Consider the following 24,733-nt stretch of genomic DNA (forward strand, 5'->3'; position numbering starts at 1 on the left):
CTGGAAGCATTCATGCACAATCGTAAGGCCAGAGGTAAATGGGAACCTAGTACATTTCTATCTCATAACGTGTCCTGTCGTCACCGTTCATCATTTTAATGGCTGGCACTTGTTGAAATCTACCAGGAACATTCTTCACACTTAATTTTTTACAATAGCCTTTAGGGTAAGGGCCTTGATCCCCATTTTATGGACGGGAAGTGGAAGATCAAAAGATCAGTCACAACTTAGCAGTGCCAGGGCTTGGCCCCTGACCCTGACTCCACAGCCAATATTTTAGCCACTAAATCAGGCTGTCTGCTTGCCCATGCTAATGAAAGCTGGCAAGAATTTAGTTTGACTTCTTCATTGTTTTTCCTGAGACGCTAGTTAGAGATTGAAGGCACATTTATTACACTTCTGGACCTGATTTTATTAATATGGTTTTATGCTCAGTGTGAGCAAAACTGCCAGCTCTGAACTCTTATTTGGTTTTGTTTGAAACAGGATTTTGACCAGGCTGGCCAGGAACTCCCAGGGACCCTTCTGCCTCTGCCTCCCAAGTGCTGGGATTACAGACATGCACTGCCACTACCCACTGTCATCCATTTTTAATAGCGTGTATTGTGGAAGTTGTGATGGGGCAGGTAGCACCCATCCAGAGCCTCAGGTGTCTGGGTTGGAGCTGCCAGATAAAATACAGGATGTCCAGTTAACTCTGAATCGCATATAAACAGCAAATACATTCGGATGCACCCATGTTTCAAGTAGCTAACTTCTTTGGTTTTAGTTTGGTTTTACCCAGTCCAGCAGTCCTACACTAGCATGTAGCATGGCTGTGGGAAGTTCTGTGTCACCAAGGTTTGCCATCTCCTCAGAAAACATCTCCGTTAGTCTTTTTGGATATTGCCCACTGACTAGCCCCCACCACACTCCCTACATGGACTGCTGGGTATTATACTGAGGGCTTTCTCTGATACGTGGCACTTCATTGCCCATTTCAGGGCAGACTGAAAGCCTCAGGGAATTAGCAGAGAGGGCCACTGTTCGGGCTGTGAATGATGGGAGTTGGCACCTTGCTTGTCGCTGTTGTGCGAGAACTCTGAAAGGCACAGTTGTGCGATCACCTGGTGATGCAGTGGTTGTCACTTAACAACCCACTATTTACTGCTTCACCCACTTCCAGTCTCACCTCCATCACCTCCTGTGGTAGCTAACCCTTTCATTGCTGTAACAATGCAACTTAAATAAGAAGAGGTTTTCTGTGGCTCGGGGTTTAAGGGTACAGCCCGTCACGGTCAGGGAGGGGGATGTAGCAGTATGAACAGTGGAAGCCGCAGAGGCAGGAGCATGAGGTAGCTGGTCATGTGGTGTCTGCAGTTAGGAAGCAGAGACACGATGGCTCAGCGCAGCTGCATTTAGTCTGGGATACCAGTCCGTGGGATGGTGCCACCTACGTTCATGGTGGGTCTTCCCTCCTCTGTTAAACCTTTCTGGAGATGCCCTCACGGGCACACCTAGAGGTGTGTTTCCTTGGTGATTCTAAATCCAGGCAGGTGGATGCTTCCTGGACATACTGCTAGCAATCAAATCCTTGATTCAGGGCCAGTTTCCGAGCCCACAAATACACACTGGTGACTCCTAAATGGGAGAGGAGGTGGCAGCTCATTGCTGAGAGGCAGCAGATACAAGCAGTGTAACAGGGGCAGTGGCTAGGAAGAGGTGTATCTCTTGTAAAATTAATTATTGTGTTATGAATACAAACCTTGAATTAATCCAGCAACTGTATTTCCTTATCTTTGCTAGTGCCCAATAGCCGCACAGAGAAACCTCAATACTGGGCAGCATTGGTTTATAGTAACCTCCTGTGCTAACCTGGCCACCTCCCTCCCCATCTCATTGTCCTTGCATATTATTGTTGATTTGGATCTTTGGGCTTCAGATTTTTTTTTTCCCCATTATGTCTTCTCTGACCCACCTCCTTGTGGCCAATCTGAATCTCCCTCTCTCTCCTTCTTTCCTGTCTGACATAAAGCTTTCCCCCTATTTTCTCTTCAGCCCAGCCATTGGGTGATCAGCATTTATTGACCAGGCAGAGAATAGAGGGTAAGAATTATTCACACAAAGTTGAGACAGGAGATTCTAGACATAAGCATTACAATGCCGTGTCCAGGTTGAAACAAGAGATGGGGGCAGAGAAATCAGCATTCGAACAACACAAGGGTCACCTTTGCACAGTACACACAAACACACCTACAATCGATGACTTCTTTCTGCCCAGCATAGGGCATGGGACAAGTCACCTTACCCATTAGGGCTTTAGTTTCCTTATCTATAAATGGCTATCATTACAGTGTGTGTCTACATTGATGCATGTCCTGGTAGATGACAGTATTCTGCTACAACTTTGTTTTGAAGGTCAGATGAGATATTACATAAGGAAATACCTTTAAATTGTGAGACACTGAAGAGACATCACTTGGACTAGTTAGCATGACGTCGCTACCCCACGGGCGTCCATCTCAAAGCTTAGAAATGAATAATGGTAATAAGGACTAGTGGTGCGTGTTTACACGCAGCGGGCTGTGCTCCAGGCGCTTGCTACTCGCTAGCCCTTAGTTCCCATGACAACCCAATGCTTTTAGCCTTCACTCTGCGTAAGACACAGGAACATGGAGAAAGTCAAGCTTATCATCCAAACTCATATGATACGTGAGTGGCGGGGCTGGGATTTGAACTGAGGGAGTCCTCTTCAGAGCCCAGGGAGCTACCACCAACAGAACGGTTCACTTTCCAATCTCTGTTGTCCTCTGCCTGTTCTCACCAGTGACTTCATCTTGGTGCCTCTGGAGGGAAACGTTTGACCCATTCTGCCAGGTAGAGTTCTGCTTGAGAGTACGGATTGGCCTACTAGGTGCCTCCTCTTGTTCTCTAGCTGTCGGGTCTTCCCAGATGCTTCTGTGTAGGGATCCTGGCACACTTCCTTCCCTCTCTCCTCTCCCCCGTCTGCCCTTCCTTGTATGTAGTGTGTGCCAGTGCGTGCGTTTGTTTGGATGCACTTGGAGCTAAAGCTGGGTGCTGGGGAGCAGTCCTCAATTGTTCCACCTCTGTCTATGTGTGCACGCATGTGTGTGTGTGTGTGTGAGAGAGAGAGAGAGAGAGAGACAGAGACAGAGAGAGACAGAGAGAGACAGAGAGACAGAGACAGAGAGAGAGAAAGACAGAGAAAGACAGAACATCTCTCCTTTAACTTGAGCTCACCACTTCAGCTATTAACCAGCAAGCTCCAGGACTCTGTTCATCTCCAACTCCGCAGTCCTGGGATTACTGATGTGAGCCACCCTACCCAGCATGCATACGGGTGCTGGGGAGCTCACACCTGGCGCACAGCAAGTGTTTTACCAACTCAGCCATTTCTCCAGCCCCTGGACCCCTTTTCTCTTTTTCTTTTGGTTTTTCAAAACAGGGTTTTACTATGTGCCCCTAGGTGTCCTGAAACTCACTCTGCAGACCCTTACTGAAGGCAAAGGAAAGGCGGGGGAGAGGCTGGAGCACCCTAGATTATTGTATAAACCGCCCCCACAGAGAGCGCTAATAGACAGGTATCCATACTGAACAGGGAGGGGGTTGAGGCCAAAGCCAACAGCCTTGAACTAAGATCCACCTGCCTTGGCCTCCCAAGTGCTGAGATCAAAGATGTGTGTTACCACCACCACCCATCTGAGTCTTTAGACAAGCTGTGGACATCCTCTGTCTGGCTTCTCTTTTAGCGGGGAGAGCCCATGTGTGTGTGTGTGTTCCCTGCCTTGAGTTGATACTCTGCTCTCTTACACTGTTTTCATCCAGAAATTTGTGCACAGTGGTCACGTTTATTACTTTTTTTGCACTAGATTAATATATATATATTTTTGTAAACGTGTGACAGTGTCTCCGAGAAAGACGTCTTGCTTCCACTCAGAATATTCTTTCTTTCACAGTTTTTGCAGAAAAAAGTCAGGAGCGGCTCGGGAATTTCTACGTTTCTTCTGAGAGCATCAGAAAAGGTAAGCCAGGGCGTGCCCTCGACTTCCTGCACACAAGTGGAACTTCCTGGAGGCTTCCTGTAACAAGGGTGGCCAAGCGTGACAGCAGCATGTGGCATTTATGGAGAGAGATCTGAGCCTTAGCTCAGGGGCGATGCTTCAGAGCCCCTTACTGAAGGCAAAGGAAAGTGGGGGAGAGGCTGGAGCACCCTAGATTATTGTACAAACCGACCCCACAGAGAGGGCTAATAGACGGGTATCCATACAGAACAGGGAGGGGTTTGAGGCCAATGCCAACAGCATGGCAGTGGGCCCAGCTCCGTCTTTATCTGTGTGTGGCACAGCCCTCTTGAACTACCTACTGTCCTCATGTTTACCAGCTCCACCTTGCTTTGTGTCATCTTTGATCAAAATTACTTTCTTGTAACAACCGGGACATCCAGTTTTCCCAAAGACCTTTTAAGGAAATTTGAAAAGCACCGAATACTGCAGGCAAACGTTGATCAGTTTCCTGTTGCCCAGCATAGGTAGCCAGCATTTCCCCACTTAAGATTGCTTGGAAAAGCAGCCCCAGTGGGGTGCAAGCTCGCAAAGCGATTCCTCAAAGTCTGGTCTCAGGGGAAATCTGGAACATACTCCATGAACTGAGACATATGATGTCAAGCTGTCTTCACATGTCCCAACGGCCCAGTCACTTCTGCAAGTAATTCAGGTTGCCGCCTGGAGACTGGCAAGCTGCCCTCCTACCTCTGACGTAGAAAGATGCCCTTTAATCGTGATGAAATAGAGGTTGGTACAAAACAGCCCGAGGACAACCTGGCAGCACTAAGCACCTAGTTTATATCTGTGCCACCAGACCAAGGCGGCAACCTCATTGGTATTTTGTGCCCATGAGTTCAGAGACAGGTCTGGGAAAAGCTTCCCGGCTGGAGTCTTCCTGATAACTTTTCTGTTCTATGGGGGGATTTATATCTAGAACATTGATCCTCAAATAGAGAGGGCATTTTGTTCTTCCTTCCCAGAGGGCACTTAGCAATAACTGGGGACATCTTGGGTTGTTGAATCCAAGAAAAGTCACCCAGTAGGTGATGACTAGAGATGCTGCTCATTACCTCTAATGCACAGAATGAGCTCCCATGATGCAGAGCGATGATCCAGCCCAAAATATCAGCAGTCTCCAGGTGAAGAAACCCCGCCATAGATGCCATCTGTGCTGTGGCTCTATCTGTGTGAATGCAATAGTGTTGAAATTATTGGCGACGTTCCCACCTTGGTTCCCTGTCCTCCCCCACCTTCTCTTTGTTCCATGCGTCATTGTTCCTTCTGATACAGCAGACGGTTCCCGGGAGTCTGTGTCCACCATTTTTATCTGCCGTTCTTTCCAGAGCCACTTGTGAGGCCATGGAGGGACAGGCCGCCATCGAGCATCTACGACCCATTTGCTGGGATGAAGACGCCGGGCCAGCGGCAGCTCATCACCCTGCAGGAGCAGGTGAAGCTGGGCATCGTCAACGTGGACGAGGCTGTGCTGCATTTCAAAGAGTGGCAACTCAATCAGAAGAAGCGATCTGAGTCCTTCCGCTTCCAGCAGGTAGGTAGCCAGCGATGCCCCTTCTCCTCCTCCCCACCTCCCAGCCATAGAGGAGGCAGCTGAAGCTGTCATGTATGACATTGGAACTGGATGGGGGAACCTGCGAGCATTGTGTATCCTGCTCAGTGGCTGTGCCTAAGAGTGACCTTGTCTGGAACCCTGGCTAAAAGCTTTATGAGGCTGGAGGTCAGGAACAAATTTCCTTTATCTTCCAGGTCTGCCTCGGCACATGGCCTGCCACCTCTGCTTGAGAGCTTTGTTCTTCAGGGTCCTTTGCTTCTCTCTCACGGTTGATATTCACTCCTTAGGACATGAAGAAAACTTGGAAAGTCCTCAAGAAGTAGGATGAAATTAACATTACAAGAAGCTGCAGAGTCTAAACCTCCTGAGTTAAATCAGTCTGTCTGTCTATCTGATTATCTGTCTGTCTCTGTCTCTGTCTCTGCCTGTCTCTCTCTTTCACACACACAGCAAATCTCTCTAGGCATTTTGTCAATATAACCAAAGGCAAAGATCTGTAAAACATGGAACATACTCTCTCAGGGCTGCCCTCTGGCAGGGCACATAAGAGAGGACTGGGGTTCACAGCAGAGTCCTGCTTTATCTGTATGATCTGAAGATTGTTGTTGTTCTGAGACAGGATTTTATTATATAGTCTTGGCTGACCTGGAACTCACTGTGTAGACCAGGCTGTTCTCAGATTTATAGAGATCCACCTGCTTCTGCCTCTGGAGCGCTGGGATTACATGCATGCACTACCTAGCCCAGCTGGTTTGAGAATGTTTATGAGATAATAAACAACTTCACACACACACACACACACAATTTTCATATATTCACATTAAAAGTGAGAAAATAAGGACATGGCGACTAAGGGACATATTCAAGTCCACTTCTGTAGTGAATGATAAGGTCTCCCCAGTGGTGTATTACAGTCCCTGGTGTCCCTACCTCTGACTTGACAGCTACATCTAAGTGGCAGCAGCATCTGACCCTAGGAGGGGAGCTGTGCCTTTGGGGATGTGGCTAAGATGTCAGGACAAGCAGAAGATAGCCCTAGTTGAGCTCTGACAGTTGTCCAGCAGATACTGTGTGTGCTATAGCTTGCCTGGATGACTCTCTGTGGCTCCTCACAGCACAGCTGTCAGGGAGACGTCATGGCCTCTGATTTTCAGGAAGCTGAGGCTCAGACTGGAAGAACTACTCAGGGCAGACTCGCTTGCTGGCTCTAGAGTCTACGCTCCCCTCCCCACACCTCTACCACTGCATGTCCTTAACTCTACCAGCTGTGTTTTTAACATGAGGACGCTCTTTCCCAGATGCCTTCCTCTCTAGGTGGTCTTAAGGGTGGTGGCACCCTGTGATGTTAAACACAGGGCTCCAGGCCCCTTTCACTTAGGAACCCTAGAACTGCTGCCGCCCTGAGCAAAGTCTACTGGCCCCAAACTGATTTTTTTTCCCCTCCACATTAAATACTGTGACCATGTGACAAAGTAGCTGTAAGCTGTCTCTGGAGCTGGCAGCCCAAGTCATACCCTTAGTCTGCCTCTTACACCTGGATGGTGTGGGTTCGCTGTGTCTCCACTTCTCCCCCTTTGACCTGTGAAGGGAAGGGAGAGAGTGTGAGCCAAGAAAAGCATCTCTCATGCCTGAGACAGTGTTAGTGAATATCTTGTACACCATAGGGAAGCATCATCTGTCAATAAAAAGTTCATGGCCTATTAGCTGAGGCAGGAAGTAGGAGGCGGGAGTTCCGGCAGGGAGAGAGGAACTCTGGGATAGAGTCAGGTTTGGGAACAGCTTTGCCCCAACTCCGAGGAGACAGATACATGAAACTGAGGAGAACTTAGACTAGTTTAAACGGCATAATTGACTTCTGAGCTAGTGGGGATGGGCCAAAGCGTGTGGCCTAGGCAGCTATCCATAAATAACAAGTCTCAGAGTCATTATTTCAGGAACTGCGGCACGGGTGGAAAAGCCCGTAGTTATAGCGCAGACCAATCATTAGCTTTCTCTCCATACCTACTCAAGAAGCGTCCCCCCCTGCACACTACCTTGTTCAGAGTCCCGGGACACTTGCTGGGGTTCATGTTCATAGCAGAAAAACCCAGCTGGCAGAAGTACACATTAGTCTGTACCCTGACAGCCTCCGCTGTCCAGGACGGTAATATGTCAGCTAGTCCTGGGGTAACCACTTTCTTTTCCCGCTGCTTCTGTCTGTTCCTCTGTCTTTCTCATTCCTGTCCCTCATGTGTGGGCACTGCCTAGACTCTCTATAGCTCTTCCTTTGTGCAGATAACTCTTGTCCAGTTCCAAAATTGCAGCTATTAGCTGGACATGTTCTCCTGAGGGGCACTAGACCTGAGGCTTGTCCAGCCACGTAGTGTCCTTTCTGTTTATCTCTCAAGACCCCAGACAGACTTTGGGGTTCTCCCACTCATAGGCAGTAACTTGGAGATCTCACCTGCTTCTGTGGTGGTTTTCCTTTGTGTCTTTTCATTCCTCTAGCCATGTCCTCCCTGGTTACCTGCATCAGGCCAACTACTTGGCCACTAGATGGGTTTCCTTGCCTCTGTCTCTTCCACCCCCAGGTCATTACGATGACCATCGTATGACGTTCCTTGTTGCTTGGTCTTTAGCCCACAGCTGCAGACCAACCAACCCTTCCAGTCTGGCTTCCTGTGGCTCTCTCATAACCACCCGCGACTCCCACCAGACTGTTTAGACATCCCCAGGGTACTGAATACTCAGATGTTTATCCTCCCAGGGATGCCCAGGCACTGCTGCTGTGCACTGACTTAAGTTAGAAACTAATGTTGACCTTCATGTATCCAGTCAACATTTATTGAATGACTACAGCTGTCTAAATGATAGAATCACAGAAAGGTCCATGAACCTGGTCTTTGGAAAGCCCATGGTGTACTTGAAGAGGCAGGGTACATATGTGTACACATGCATATACTGTATGCAAGGCAGTGTAGCCCACGTGGTTGGTATGGACAGGACTAAGGCCTGGGGCCATCTGGGAAAGGCTTCAGGGAAGTAGCCTTGACCCAGGCCTGGGACAGATTTATAGAAATCAGGGTCTCTTGAGGTCAGAGGACTGAGCAGAGAGCACAGTCAGACACAGGAATGAACTCAAGTCTGTCAGGGTGGGGTTGGTTATGAGGCATGGGTGGAGGAGGGCAGTGGGTTCTGAGGCTGAGAATGGGACCGGGCATTTGAAAGTAGAGTCTACTGTAGAAAAAAAAAATAGCACATTTCAGGCACAATTTATCAGACTTGAGTTTCTCTGGGGGCCATCTTGAAAGATGTGACGGTAACGTCCTGGCTCCTATAAAGAGCTTTGGGTAAGAATGGAATTCCAATATCCAAAGGCTGCCATTCTGCTGGATACTTAAACAACAAATAAATTATTTTCCAGGAAAATCTTAAAAGACTAAGAGAGAGCATCACCCGAAGACGGAGAGAGAAGCCAAAGTCTGGGAAGCACGCAGGTAGGTGGCTTCTCAGAGCTCTCCATCACTAGGGGATGTCACATCACCAGGGGGTGTCACATCACTAGGGGGTGTCACATCACCAGGGGGTGTCACATCACTAGGGGGTGTCACATCACCAGGGGGTGTCACATCACCAGGGGGGTGTCACATCACCAGGGGGTGTCACATCACCAGGGGGTGTCACAACACCAGGGGATGTCGCATCACTAGGGGGTGTCACATCACCAGGGGATGCCATTGCTGCCATCCCTGACCCTCCCTGCTACTGTGTCCCGAGTGGACAGACTGCTTGCCCAGCGTCTGTTTTCAGATCCAGGTCCTTCACTAGACAGGGAGATCCTTGGAGGCGATGGGTTGGCCTTGTCCCTTCTATAAATGCTGGAGTACCAGGAAAAGCATGTCCCCTCCCATGAGAGAATGAACGGACAGAGCCCCCTCCCACGCACAGAGGATTGTTCCATCTTCTCTCTTGGCTCCATCTTAGCACTTAAGAGAATGTGGGCACCAACAGAGCAGAGAAAGCCCCTCTGTCTTTATCACGAGTATCTAGGGACCCACTATGTGACAGTAGGGCCATGAATGACTGTTTTATATATATATATATATATATATATATATATATATATATATATATATTATGAACGCAATCTTCTGTCCCCTCTAAACCTCTCATGACACCAGCCATGTGGTGCCACTTGTCCTGAGCAAGGACAAGGAGCCTTCAGTAGGTTGGATCTCTGTGCTAGACTTCAGCAAGAGGAGCCCCTTACTAAGAGAACTAAGCAACATCCGGGTCTTCTTGTGTGTTCAGCTGTGGGCAGGTGACTTCTCCTGAGCCTCTTGCTCAGGCTCCTCCTTCACAACCTGAATCCTTGTAACGGGACTGTGGGTCAGTCCAGCAGCCCCCTTTCTGAGAAGACTCTGGGCTATTGTAGGCTTCTGTATTCTGTCTCTGTCAGGACACCTGGAGGGCCTGCTTGCTGTCCCAGGCATGCCTCTTTCTGCCCTAATCACTGTTACCTCATTTCCTCATTCCCAAGACTCCGACTCCAATGTGCAGGCTAAGTGTGGCTCTTTCTCCTGTGCCATGGCTATAGCCAAACCACCGCCATCTCTTGGTGGAACTAGTACAGTCGTTTCCGGACTCAGCTCTACCCTTCTGTACCCTCACCCTTCTGCAGTTCATCCTCCAACCTACAGCTAGTGTCCTTTTATAGATAAAGTGTCATAAGGCTGGGTGTCATGGCAGGTCATTTTAATCTCAGTTCTTATGAAGCAGAGAAGGACAATTATTTGTGAGTTTGACGCCAGCTTGTTTACACAATATGATTCTATCACAAAAATGTAACTAATAACGACAACAACAATAACAACAACAACAACAATAAACACTAGGGGTTAGGAAAATGGCCCAGTAGTTAAAAGTCTGTATTGCTCTTTTAGAAGACCTGAATTTGATTTCCAGCAGTCATACTGGGTCATTCTTGCCACATTTAACCCCAACTCCAAGGGGTCCACTGCCCTCTTCTGGCCACTCTGGGGAACTGCGCTCATGTACACATTACCCTCACACACAGACAGATAATTTAAAATAGCAGTAGTAATGTAAAAGAATTAAATATCGGAGTATGCCACACTCTGCTCTCAGTACTCTGGGGGCTCTTGTCCCACACAGAGGAAAAGCAGACTCTCTGCTGTGGCCCCCAAGGCCTCACATTATGTGACCTCTGTATTCAATCTCTGCCTTGGTCTGAGCATTAATAACTCCCTCGCAATTGCTCCAACAAGCAAGCACAGGTCTCTCCTTAGGGCCTTTGCACCTCTTTCTCCACAACCCGGCCTACTGGCTCCTTTTCTTCCACAGGAGGCTTCCCTACCATCCTTTCAGATGAGCTTGCTTCCTGCCCTCTGTGACACAGACCAGGATTTCCTTAGTCTTCTGTTCTGATCCAGTCACAGGCCAGCATCTTTCCTCCCTTCCCTGCTTCCAAGATGGTGGGAGCATGCATGGTTTGCACCCCGCTGACTCCCCAATCTGCAGTGTAGTCCTGATGGCTTTTTAGGAAGTCTCTGTTGGAATAAAGGCTTTCCGTCAAACGTCTGCTGACGGCAGTCATTCCACACAGTCACCAAGTATCAGCATCCAGCTCGAGAAGAAACCCAGGCTCCTCTCCGTGTGTGATCTGCTAGCTTCTGAGTTGTCCTTTTGCTCATGTGCGTTTGGTTTTTCCCATAATGCCTAGCATGGTGTCTTTCCAAAAGTAGTTGGCTTAGAGAATGTAATGATTTTGAGTAGGTAAGGAAAAGGCTTAGGGAACTCATCCTCGTGCTTCCTTTTTTTAAAACACAATTATTTATGTTATTTTTAAAAGGTTTATTTATTTATTTATTTATTTCATGTATCTGGGTACACTATTGCTGTCTTCAGACACACCAGAAGAGAAAATAGGATTCCCCATTACAGATGGTTGTGAACCACCATGTGATTTCTGGGAATTGAACTCAGGACCTCTGGAAGAGCAGTCAGTGCTCTTAACCTCTGAGCCATCTCTCCAGCCCCTAGCACTTCTTTTTAAATATCTAGATTGTAAATGTATAACCCCCTCCCTGGGGCAGAGGATGTGGGGAGGGCTCAGCGTGTCTGCTTGCAGGGTAGAGAAGAGGAGAAAGCTGACATGGTAGAAAGTCAGGCTGCACCCACAGTGCAGTCAGTCACCTGGGCTCAGAAAATAGGGCTCTCAGTCGGAAAGGACTGAAGTGCTTTTTAAAAGTAGAGCATATGCATGCAGAGACAGAAGCACTGATGAGACGAACTGTGTCAAGCTTCTGAGCACAGGCCATGTCTTGGCTGATAACCCCAGTGTGAGAAGTCCGGGAGGGTACAGCAGTAGACTCACACACACTCAGGGGCCAGGGCTCTGGCTCACGAACTGAGACTTTGGGGTCTCATTATAGCTGTCCTCCCCTGGGCTCCATCTGTCATATGGAGGAACCGTCTGAGCACTGTGGTAGACACCTATATCCCAGCACTTGGAAGGTTAAATCAGGAGGACCGCAAGTTCTGGACCATCCTGAGCGTCACTGTAGGACCCCACAAAGTTCACCCAAGGCTGATCAGGCTCGGAATAATGACTTCCCTCCATCTGTATCTATAGTCTAAATCAGAATGCTCATTGTGTAAAGGTCTCCAGAGAAGCACAGCCAACTTCCCTCCCCTCTTTTGAGATCCTCTGACATGGGATTCTGCTTTGGAGAGGGGTAATGTCAGTGACTTTAATTAGTGCCGTGACTATAAAAAGACTGAACTATGGATATTTGGACACTGTTGGTTAACTTTCCATCGCTGTAACAAATCACTGAGATAATCAATTTACAAATAGACAAGGCTTGGGAAGACTCAGTAGATAAAAGGCCCTGGCTGCTAAGTCTGGTGACCCAAGTGTGAGGAGAGAATCAACTCTCTCTGGTTGTTTTCTGAACTCCACTGTTATACCATGGCACACACACCTACTTCTCTCCCCTAAACAAAATGCTTTTTTTTTTTTTTTTTTTTTTAAGTAAAGAAAACCAGGTGAATTTTGGCTTACAGTTTTGTAGCTTTGAGTCTGTGATTGGTTGCTCTGTAATCCTGTGGCTTGGGATGAGGCTGTAGATCAGAAGCTGTACAGAGAACTTAGAGAAACAAAATCCCCTCACAGCTGGTGTGATGGTTTGTAAATGCTCAGCCCCAGAGAGTGGCATTATTAGAAAGTTGTGGCCCTGTTGCTGTACTGTGGCCTTGTTGGAGTAGGTGTGTCACTGTGGGCGTGGGCTTTAAGACCCTCATCCTAGCTGCCTGGAAGCCAGTATTCTGCTAGCAGCCTTCAGATGAAGATGTAGAACTCTCAGCTCCCCCTGCACCATGCCTGCCTGGATGCTGCCATGTCCCTACCTTGATGATAATGGACTGAACCTCTGAACCTGTAAGCCAGCTGAATTAAATGCCCTTATAAGAGTTGCCTTGGTCATGGCTTCTGTTCACAGCAGTAAAACCCTAATTAATACAGCTGAAAAGGAGACAAAAAGGGGGAAAGACAGAAACAGTTCTCATCGTCTCTTTCCGGGCAGCCTCCAATAATCTAAAGGCTTCTCCTTGACCCCTCTTAAAGCCACCGCCACCTCCCAATAGCACGGTTTTGGGTGGAGAGATGGCTCATGGCCAGGAGCACTTGCTGCCCTCACACAGGACCCAGAGGGATCCCAGCGCCAGCGTGGTAGCTTACAATTATTTCTAACTCTGGCTCTAGGAGAGCTGGTGCCCTGTTCTGGCCAGGAACACTGGATATTGGGAAGTTGGATTCTGTCCTTTGGGGTCAGGCAGGAGGTATCACGGCACCTGCCAAAGAGAAGGGCATCATTTGTGGTTGGGTAGATACGACTTATTAAACTGTGAGCTTTAATTCTAAGTATACATACTGGCTTGCAATGCTCTGTTCTGTGGGTTTGCACAATGCACTCTGTGTGGGCCTCAGGACCTCTCTATATGTATACTATGGGCCACTGGCAGAAAGAATTCTGTTGCCCAAGCCACTGAAAACCATTGGCACACATCTCATCAACCAGTAAGAACCTTGGGGTTGGTGAGTGGCACCTCAATCTGTGTGACATTCTCTAAGAAGTGTAACTCATTCTGACCCCAGACTGATTCAAATTTGAAAACTGCGGTTGCCATAGAAAATGACACATATTACCATTTTTCTTTCATCCGGCTTGGAACACCGAGGACCCTTGAAAACGGATCCTCTATTTGTGGTCTTCAGCCCCAGGGAGTGGCTTTGTGGTATAGGGAGTCAATGGCACAGTCAATCAGGTGGTGCTTGTTGATCCTGTGGCCCCACAGGGAAGACAGCTGATATTTGTGTTCCAGGTGTGTCCTGGGAGGCAGAGCCAGCAGAAGCCCAGGAAACCTGGGCTCTGCTCCTTGCCTTATTGACTGAATCACTTCCATATCTAGGGCCCTTCCTCTACTCATTGTGCAGCTTCGTTTCCTCGAAGGGTTATAATCACCCGTGGAATAGAAACGTCGCAAAACACAAAGGGAAATAATAACACAGAGGAATACAGTCCAGGAACGCTATCAATACACATGGGGAAAAAAATCAGTCCTGACGTCGTGCCTTCAGGCAAAGAGTGGCGGTGTTTTAGAAACATTTAGCCTGTTGCCGAGTTTTAAACCGTTGACCTCTGGTCCTTTTCATCCTGTGTGCTTTTCTTTTTTTTCTTCATAGAAGTGGTGGGAAATTAACCACAGTGAAATCAGTCGGTCTGGAAACCTTAAAAAGGTTGTAAAGTGGCTCGCTTTAAAAAAAAAAAAAAAGGACAGATAAAAACTGAGAAGGAAAGGAAAGAGTGGTATATCCACATGGACTCTGAGACTTGCTGTTCACCTGTGAGAGCATGCCTTAGCCACACCCCGTGCCTAGAGCAGTGAGCACAGCTAGGGCTTCTCCAGCCGGGTAATCAAAGAGCTTGGGACATGAGTAGTACTCCCCATTTCTCCATAGGGCTCTAGTTTATTCATTAGCTTTCTTGGTGGGACTCTGGCTTGGGCAAGAAGGGTCGCCTTTGAATCCCTGTTGCACTTGCTCCCTGGAAGAAGTGTCTGAAACAAAGCACAATTCCAAAGTGTCCTCCTCTTTAACCCTTGCTCCCATGGTTTCCCTTGTCTGCTTCATATTCACAGGGTCAAGTGTATGTGTGTGTGTGTGTGTGTGTGTGTGTGTGTGTGTGTGTGTGTGTGTGTAAGCTGATGGCATACCAGACAGCTTACTCTGCCCACTAGCACAAGTTATTTATGCTCCCAGGACCCTGAGGTCGAAATCTTTGGAGGACTAACAAGGCAGTGCCCAGCCTTGAAGAGGTCAGGTTGACACTGAGCTGGGTAAGGACTGTGCGTTTTTACCATGAATCAGCCTCAGAAGTCACTGTCCTCCTCGCGGAGGACTTTGGTCACAAACGCTCAGGGCCACTGTTGTCAGGGTAGGTTGCCCATCCCAGACCCCCTCATCTGTTATCCTTAGTAATTTCAAGGAGCAAGAGGCCCTAGGAGTGGGGAGCAGCCTGGACTTCAGGGCCAGGGTCCACATCTCAGTTTGGCATGTCCAGCTGTGCGATGGGGGAACAACTTTACTCGTCTGTGCTCTCATTGCTTCTGGGAATGAGAGTAACAGTGCAAGTTTCTTGGGTTTTACGAGGATCCAGTGAACTAAGAAGATGGGGTTGTTAAAGTGATCCTGGTGTGCAGGGTGGTTTATTACCATCAGGGGTGTTCATGACCCTTTCTTAGGCAGGGGGCTAACTCAGAGAGGCTGGTTGCAAAGCTGCCAAGTGGTGAGTCTCAGAGCCCAAGCTGTGTCTACGTGTATCTTCTTTCCACTCTCTGAGATGGAAGATCTCTTCTACCCATTTCTTGTGTCCTGTCATCCCTTTACTCTGCTGGGCCACTCTGGATTCTGTGGCTTTTCACTGCTGAAGTGGGACAAGACTCCAGGGGTCTCTCTCTCTCTCTCTCCCCTCTGGGCCCAGGCCCAGGAGACAGATGGACAATGAGTATGGGAGACATTTGGCAATGACAGCCTGCCTGAATCTCTTCCTTTCTTCTGACTCCAGACCTGGAGATCACAGTCCCAATCCGACATTCACAGCACCTGCCAGAGAAAGTGGAGTTTGGCGTGTATGAGAGCGGCCCCAGGAAGAGTGTCTTGCCGGCCAGGACAGAGCTGAGACGCGGGGACTGGAAAACGGACAGCATGTCCAGCACAGCAAGTAAGCAGCAAACCAGGGGTGCCCTGCTCCTGCAGCAAGCTAGGGGTGACCTGCCTCCTGCAGCAAGCCAGGGGAGCCCTTCTTCCTGTACTCCAGATGGCACCTGTTGGCCTTGCCAACACCCTCCGGAGCCCAAGACTCAAATGGGACCTGATTTGGTTTTGAGAGGTGTGGGGTATGTGGACTAGTTGGTCTGGGGCATTTGCCCAGTTGTATGATAATTTATAAATAGCGACCTAATGATTGTCAGCAGAGGTGGAAAGATTTGGCCCAGCATTGCTTTATAATAATTCTTTTGTTTTGCTTTGTTTTATATTTTGTTTTGTTGAGACAGGGTTTTTCTGTGTAGTCCTGACTGTCCAGAAACTCACTCTGTAGATCAGGCTGGCCTCAAACTCACAAAGACCCACTTGCTTCTGCCTCCTGAGTGCTGGGATTAAAGGCGTGTGCCATCACCACCTGGCCTGCTTTATAATAATTCTTCATGTTGATAGGACATTTACCAAAAGTGAATTGTCTTCATTGATTGTTTAAAGGCCACAAAACCTCTCTAAGGTATATTTGTGACCTCTTTTCGCTGAGGAGGAAGTGCTCATGTTTAGCACCTTGTCCCAGGCTGACTATCTAATTGAGCTGAGCTGGGCTGGGCTGGGCTGGGCTGGGCTGGGCTGGGCTGGGCTGGGCTGGGCTGGGTTGGGCTGGGCTGGGCTGGGTTGGGCTGGGCTGGGCTGGGCTGGGCTGGGATTTGGATTCACTCTAGAACCAAGTCAGGGCTCTTTACACCCGTTCTGGCTTCTTCTCCAGCTGTGCTAAGGTCTACCGTCTTCATCAGAACTGTAGACAACAATAGACTCAAATTTGAGAATTGCAATGTCTATGCAGGCAGTTCAGGATCTAATTAGGACACGTCTTTGGGTTTTTTTGGTGAAGAAGTGTGAATGGGAGTCTGATTGTGGCAGACACTGCCTGACATGCAGGCTTCAGGGACAGCACTGTCTCTGTATCCAGGGCTGCATCTGCTGATGTGCTGGCCTCACTAGCAGCGTATGCTGAGTTTCGTCTGTCTCGTTCTTCACGGTTCTCAAAACAACTGAAAAAGAAATGATGAAAGAGGCAGAGAGAAGTGGACACACTTCAGGACGTGGGTCTCCTTACAAGTGAGGCAGAGTCCACAAATGAATGCAGGTTAAAGGGTAGGAGCTCCAGGTCAGTGCTCTGCTCTGTTTTACATCACAGCCTTCTTGAGAATTTCCTGTGTGTTCTGGATCTGTTTCTCAAAAAAACCTACGTGCCTGTACCCTGCCACACACAAATCACACCCACGCACATACCCTCAAACACCTATATATGAATACATGTACAATTTTGCTCACCCAAGGACACACAGGTCAGGACTCTTTACTGTATAGATGGGTCATTTGTGACCCAGAGAGGGGAAGCATTTTGCTAAAAATTAAACAGCCAGAGACTAGCAAAGGTGACAGTAGAGCCCAGCTTTGTTCTCTTCAGTTAATATTCCTCGCTGCTTGACCATGGCAACAGATCCAAAGTCCATCGTGTCACTACATGGGAATATAGACTAGACAAAAAGAAAGCCTTCTCACACATAATGGGGACAATAACATGTACCCAAAGACTGCCTCTGCCAAAGGCAATTTGAGGACTTTGATATCAGGAGCAGAAGAGAGTTCCATGGGGGAATCAGAGCCTGCAGGAGAGAAAAGAGGCATGAATGAATGGGAGAGGGGGGAGTGCCAGAGCCTTCACTGGCAAAAGGAACCACAGTTGCAAAAGCTTATAGACAAATATGAAGTGCTGTGTGTGTGTGTGTGTGTGAAGTGCTACAATTGCAAAGTTGTTTCTCTATGTGTGCTTTACTTTGGGGCAGCCTACATTGAGGACAGGGTAGATAGAATAAGTTGTTGCCCAAAAATGGCTAGCTCGTGGGAGTAGGAAATGCTAGTTAATGCCAGAGCAAGTGCTTATACTCTTCGTTGTGGCTACAGATCAGAGTTGTTCTTGCTCCAGTTTCCAGGCTATGTAACAAACCATGACAAAACTTAATTGCTTGAAATATGACCATTTGCATATACCTGATCCCATAACCTGGGCACAACGCAGAAGGGAGTCTTGTGTCTCCTCCATGTTCAACGAGCAGGAGTCACTTGGATGATTGTATTCAGCTGGGGCCTCCAGGATGGCCTGGTATCCTCTAAGGCCTCACTCCGTGTGGCCTTTAACTCAACAGCACAAACTTCTTACATGGAAACAGAATCTGGAAAGAAGGGGCAAGCCCTTTGTGCAAGAACCTGTCGGGTTTGGGCTTTGCCACATTTGCTGATGTTCTATTGGCTAAAGCAGGTCTGAGTCTGGAGTGAGTGTGGGGAACATAAAGGCGTAGACACTAATGGGGTGAAGTTCACTGTGGGGAAGGGGTCGGTAAAGGATAATATACTGCCTTAAAATTGCCAATGGTAGCTGATCCCACCAATCAGACACACAATTGCTCTTTGCCTCTCATGCCAAGCATGCCCCTGTCTGACCCAGTTCATCCAAGACAGTAAAGCTTGTAGCTCCTAAATAACAAACAGAGGTTAGAAAACAGGTCTTGAGTTTTCTGGCAAGTGAGCAGAGGGTCCACCAGTCATATCCAGATCTGACCATGCTATTACCCAGGGAAGCTCCACCTTCCAAGTAGAACCTGTTCCTTGGCAGGGAGGGAGGGTGGGGGAAGCCAGGCCCAGAGCCACCAGCTGCCCTTTGCCTGTGAGCACCGCTATCTTTATTACAACACAGCTGTCATCTCTCAGGACCTGCAGGGAGACAGTTGCAGGTTAAACATGGTTCTAACTAAGTCATTAAGCTCCAGTGATTAGCAATGTGTTTAGAGAACAAAAGCCTGCCTGTACTATGGCTGTTAGTCTTGTGGATTATCTGGCCCACGGGTTATATTATAACTGGCCACCTTTTCCTCTCACCTATTCATCTGCTGGAGACAGAGAGATGGAAAGATCCTGTCTTTAGGGGCTCATGATGGAGGGCAGCACAAACAGCATGAGTTGGATGCTGAGCCTTCTTCCCTGATGACAAGGATGTGGTACCGCCTCCCCCACTGCCCCCCGACATAAGAACTGAGTATGTGGGTCAAGACCAGAGATTGCTTACCAACAGCAGCCAAGGGAGCAGACTGTGGGTCAGTCATGAGCCCAGAGGGAAGACAACATCAGGGTGCCAAGGATTAGAGCCAAACATTGTGGTTATAGGTTTAGGAATGCCAAGGGAGTTGATGGGTGTGTATTTGCAGCCCTGGAGCCAACGCCTTGATTTGTTGTACTTCCTGCTGATGGGTAAACTTCAGAACTTGATGGGGTTCAGTTCACTGAGGAGCCTGTGAGGGACAGTAACAAATGACATATGGAGGCTCAGGCACAGGTGTGGAGACCCAGGGCTCAGGGATTGTTTATAGTTGGGCATCTAGAGAGGTTTTTGTTAGCATTTATTCCGAACATGAGGGCGGAGGGTGTTCTACATAGCCAGATGTAGGTCAGCCACAGCTAGATAATGAGACTCAATGTCAAAACACAAACTTCAATTTTACAATTAATTTTCTTAGTTCTAAACTGCTCTCCCATAAGCTAGCATATTGAGTAACACACATTTCCAGAAAGCTCTGTGGGCTAATGCGATTTTAATGATATAGGTAATAAATTCCCCAATGAAAAGGCTTCTCACGCGGAACTCCTACTAAGAACATAAATTATACTTTGGAATTTGTACTGTGTGTTTCTGTTTTTGTGGTTCTGAGGATTGGACCCAGGGCCTCGTACACGTTAGCAAGGATTTTACCACCGAGCCACACCCACAGCCCTGCCTGTTGTTTGGCTTTGGCGTGTAATTTCTTATTAGAAGGCTCATCTATGTCACATGTACATCCTGGACCTGTAATTCCTAATTAAGCAGCAAGACACAGTTAAAAACAATTAAAAAAAAAAAAAAAAAAAGCAGCTTGCAGATTTAGAGCCACTGAAACCCTGAGTACCTCTGCTTCCGTGTCTGTCGAATCAAAGCTCTAATATCAAATAGGATTTTCAAAGGGATTAAATGGCAATCACGCTTTCAAAAGCACTCCACGTGAGGTAAGCCCTAGGTAAATGGTAGCTATTAAGCCCAGAGTGGTCATCAGAAAGCACACCATTTTGTACGCTGCTCACGGAAAAGCTGAACTCTAACGGAAGGGCTTAAGGTGGATACACTTTGAAGACTCTCAGGTTTATGCACTGTCTCTGTTGCTATAAATAAGTTCGGGCCGGAGTTCCGCACCTCACTCTCTCCTGAGAGAATCCACAGTCCAGCTGATGTTGTTTCTGCTTTCTAGGCAGTGCGAGTAACCGGTCGAGCACACGGAGCCTCCTCAGTGTGAGCAGTGGAATGGAGGGCGACAACGAGGTGAGAGGCGGGACTTCCTGTCTGTCTGTCTGGTCTCAGGGGTCATTTTATCACAAGGGAAAGGAATACAGGGGGAAGGAAGTAATACACAAAAGGTCACATATTATGGGCAGCCGTTTGTATGAAATACCATAGAATGGGCAAATCCAGAGAGACAGAATGCGGGTTGGTGGCTGGTGGGGCTGGAGGGTGGAGGGAATAAAGAACTGTTAACAGGTCTGGGGTTTTCTTTGCAGGCAAGGAAAATGTTTTGAGATTAGATAGAGGCGGAGGTTGCACAAAACTGTGAATGCGCCAATGCCATTTTACCTTGTGCTGGTTGACCTCACGCTATCTGAATTTTGCCCCAGTATAAAGGAAGGAAGGGAGGGGGAAGAGGGGAACATAGCCAGGGATAGGCAGATCCATTCAGATACTCAATCATAAGTGGGTGTCTGCAGGAAGGAGTTGGGGATTCCAGGGGCAGCATTATGCTGGGTCTAGATCAGGAGCCTGTGTCTTCATGTATGGAGCTTCTGGATTGTCCTGTATGACCCAGGGCCCAGAGTATATAGTCTCTGACTTCATCCCTCTCTGTACACTGGCTTTCCCTGAGTTTCTGCATAAGAGGGACATGCTCTTCAGCCCAGAGGCTTCTGAGATGGTCAGCTGATCTAGGGTGTGGCCCCATTCCAAGTTGAGCCACGTGTGTCACAGTGTCTGTCCTGACCTGGTGACCAGTGGCTTTCAGCCCAAGGGATCATGTGAGTCACCAAGAACTCTTGAGGACTCGGGAGAATGGGCTGTAGGGAGCCCACTCTTGCAAACTTTCAGGCAGCACTGGTGTTAGCAGACAGCAGGCCGTACTTGGAGAAGCCAGGATTTTGAGTTCCGGAAATTTGTGATAATCCTGGTAAAGTTATGCTCCTTGGCCACACCAGAAGGGTGTGGAAAACTGCTGTTGCCACCAAGTTGACCCTTGGCTTGGGAACAGCCAAAGCCTAGTGATGGTGGGCGCTATCCCACAGTGTTTGGCCATGTATCACAATGTGCTTTGTGCAATGGTCACCTTCTTTTCTCATCTTGCATGCTATAGGACAACGAAATCCCTGAAATTACCCGGAGTCGTGGCCCAGGTCCTACGCAGGTGGACGGAGCTCCAGTTGTGACCGGAACACCAGTCGGGACCCTTGAGAGACCCCCTAGGGTGCCTCCTCGAGCCGCTTCTCAGAGGTAACATGGAAGTCTGTGTGATGTCTTCTTCACACTCACTTAATTGTAAGGCAAAGAAGGATTTAGGAACATCAAAAACAACCAAAAAGCAAGCACATAGCCAATGGAAATACCTGTAGAAGAGCATGGTCTCTTCAGTAGAAAGCGATACTTTAGTTCATCGCCAATACCAGTACGCGTTTTGTTGGCTTGGTTTTGCCCTTGATTTAAAACAATACCTATTTATATGTTTTAAAATCATGTGTAGGTATGTGTATCTGCATGTGAGTCTACATGTCTGCAGAAGCCAGAGACCGTGGATCCTCCGGAGCTGGAGTTACAGATAGTTGTGAACCACTTGATGTGGGTTCTGGGGACCAAACAGATCTGTTGGAAGTGTAGCAACTGTTCATACCTGCTGAACCATCTCTCCAGCCCCCAGTTCTTGATTATTATTATTATTATTATTTTGAGATAGGTTCTCACAATATCGTTTAGGCTGGCTTCCAACTCTCAATCCTCCTGCCTGAGCCTCTTGAAGGTTAGAATTACAGGCACAAACCTCCATGCCCAGTTTAGCTGCTCACACTTTAAATAACATTTAAGTTTGTAAGTGAAGGACCTTCATATGACTGTCAGCATTTAAACTAATTTTTAGATATGTTTTAATTTTTCCATTTATCTGTATGCACGTGTCCATGTATATGTAGCACCACACATGTGCAGGTGCCTGTAGAAGCCAGAGGGTGACACTGTTCTCTGGAACTGGACTTACAGGCAGTTGTGAGCCCCTCAGTGTGGGTGCTCAGAACCAAATTTGGGTCCTCTGGCAGAATAGCAAGTGCTCTTAACTGCATAGCCATCTCTCCAGCTCCCAACACTAAGTTTAACTATTTATTCATGTGTGTGTATGTATGTTCATATTTGTGTGTGACTGTCTTTTTCACTGAACCTAGAGCTTAGCAAATGGCTATACTGGCTGACCAGCAAGCACCCAGGGTCCTTCTGTTTGCCTCCCCGGCTGGGATTACAGACTCATGTTGCGGTGCCCTGGATTTTCTATGAGTGCCTGGGCTCCAAACTCAGATCCTAATGCTTGCATTGTAAGCACTTTAACAAATGAGCCATCTCCCCGGTCCCCTTAGTAATCTGTATCTGTCTGGTTAGAGTTATGCTCATAGCATTGGATTCCCTTGGCTGTATGGTGGGTTCTGGGATTCTTGGAAACAGGAGATAAAATTAGAAGTGAAGGCAAAAAAAACAAAAAACAAAAAACAAAAAACAAACCAAAAACAAACAAAAAAACAAAACAAAACAAACCACCAAAAACCAACCTGGTCTGAGGGGTGAGCAATGGCTCTGGAGTGGTCCTGGGGTTAAGTGTCTCATGGGGTTAAGTGTCCTGCTATCACTCATGAGCTTGGATAAGGTACTTGACATTTTCGTGCCTCGATATTCTTGTCAGTAAAATGGAGTTACTATTTGAATTTCCTCAAGAAAAAGTAATGACTGTGGCAGGAGATGAGGAATATTGAGAATATATTTGTACAGGAGAGGAATAGTCACCTGGGGCTTTGAAGATGGGCTCAGACTAGTGTGACTCGCTTGCTGGGTCTGTGTTCAGTGGGTACAGGGGCCTCTGGAGGAACATTCTCTATGGTCTGTGGAGTGTAAGCAAGAGTGGGTTCAAGCCGACTCGTGGGGCTGAGCCTCTCTGTTTCTCCCCATTCTGGCCTTTGCTGTTTGCTGCTTTCTAGCTCCTTCCAGTGACATTCCTATACTGACACCTGCTGCCAGAACATCTGACAGCCCTAAGCCACATAGCAACCACAGGCATGTTTCCCTGGTGCAGCCTAGGGATGCACATGAGGGTACTCCCACTCCTAGTGTGATAACCCAAGCCTGTGCCCTGAGTTTGTATGACGTGGCTTGAAAGTTACTATGTGCTCGGTGGGGGTGGGGCTTTGCAGGGCCGATTACGGTAATAAATGCTGTTACTTAATGACTGCTTACTGTGTAGCAGAGTTCATGCCAAACGCGTTCAAAGCCTACTTATGATTATCACCTCTTGCAGGTGTTGAGGCTGAGGCTTGGAAGTGGGTGGGGAGATACTCTGATTGACAGATTGGATCTTCTAGTCATTATGTTACACGCGGCCAAGAAAGTCTTAGGTATCAGAGAGGAGGAGATCCAAGATCCAAGACTTTATTTCTGAAGGATGAGGACTCCGGAGCCACCTGTCTTAATCGTACCCAGACAGGAAGTGGCAATCTTGAAAATGCAGCTGTAGGCTCATGTAGAATTTTGTTATTGCTGTCAACGTCATTGTCGTTGTTGTCAATGGAAAACGAAAGGAGAGGGATCAGGAAAACAAGTGCCAGACACTAAAAGATTAGAAACTGGAGCACATTTAACTGTGTGAGTGTCTTTGTCACTAAATGGAGAACTTGGCAATTGGCTATACTAGCTAGCCAGCAAGCACCCAGGGTCCTCTCTTTGCCTCCCCTGCTGGGATTACAGACGCATGTTGCCATGCCTTGGATTTTATATGGCTTTAACTGTGTGAGAAGAGATGGGAGACGGATTGTCTGGGGAGCTGGGGAGGATGTTGTGATAAAGATAGGGAGAACAAAAAGCTAAAGCACGTTGCTAAAAAAAAAATTGGTATTTGTGGAGGCTTGTAATTAACAGAACTCGAGGCTTGTGTGCACTTTGCTTTGAAAAGGATCTGCAGGTATGAGCTTGTGTTGTAAGGATGCATGCAGGTTTCGGGATAAAAAGGAAGCAGTCTTTGAGCAGAGAATAAGGTGGGTTTCTCTCTGACCGTCTTGAATGGCTGATCTGCTGATCGACACAAAAGAAGCTGGCTACATGTCCCTCCCCTCTGGGAATCCCATGTTCTCCTCAACTTTTTCCTCTTTCTGGTGCAACCTCAGTCCCACACGATCCAAGCCTTGGCCCATTCTGCTGCTGTCTCCACACGCCATTCACATGGCCACAACTGCTGCCAGCAGACGGCCTGGTGCCTCTGTCTCCATCTCTACCATCTACTTCCTGCTGTTGGCTGGGGACCTGAACTCTCATGCCCCATGGTATCTCAGACACAGCATATAAAAGTATTGAGCTTACCAAACTGGCTATCTTCCACTCTCTTCCCCAAGCTACTTCCTCACGAGTTCCCAAGCCTGGGGCAGAGATAC

At 47.9% G+C, this 24,733-nt stretch overlaps 1 protein-coding gene across 1 annotated transcript in view; it reads left to right on the forward strand.

The window, feature by feature from the left end:
• Positions 1-24,733, forward strand: part of Pik3ap1 (phosphoinositide-3-kinase adaptor protein 1) — a 121,188-nt gene that overhangs the window by 90,157 nt on the left and 6,298 nt on the right. The window contains exons 11-16 of the mRNA XM_021152078.3: positions 3,957-4,022; positions 5,387-5,592; positions 9,017-9,089; positions 15,741-15,896; positions 20,272-20,342; positions 21,418-21,554. Coding sequence (XP_021007737.1) covers positions 3,957-4,022; positions 5,387-5,592; positions 9,017-9,089; positions 15,741-15,896; positions 20,272-20,342; positions 21,418-21,554 — 709 coding nt within the window. The remainder of the gene's footprint in view (positions 1-3,956; positions 4,023-5,386; positions 5,593-9,016; positions 9,090-15,740; positions 15,897-20,271; positions 20,343-21,417; positions 21,555-24,733) is intronic.

The sequence above is a fragment of the Mus caroli genome, unplaced genomic scaffold (genome assembly GCF_978045245.1).
Source record: "Mus caroli unplaced genomic scaffold, Mus_caroli_1 scaffold_20, whole genome shotgun sequence".
In the NCBI taxonomy this organism is placed as follows: domain Eukaryota; kingdom Metazoa; phylum Chordata; class Mammalia; order Rodentia; family Muridae; genus Mus; species Mus caroli.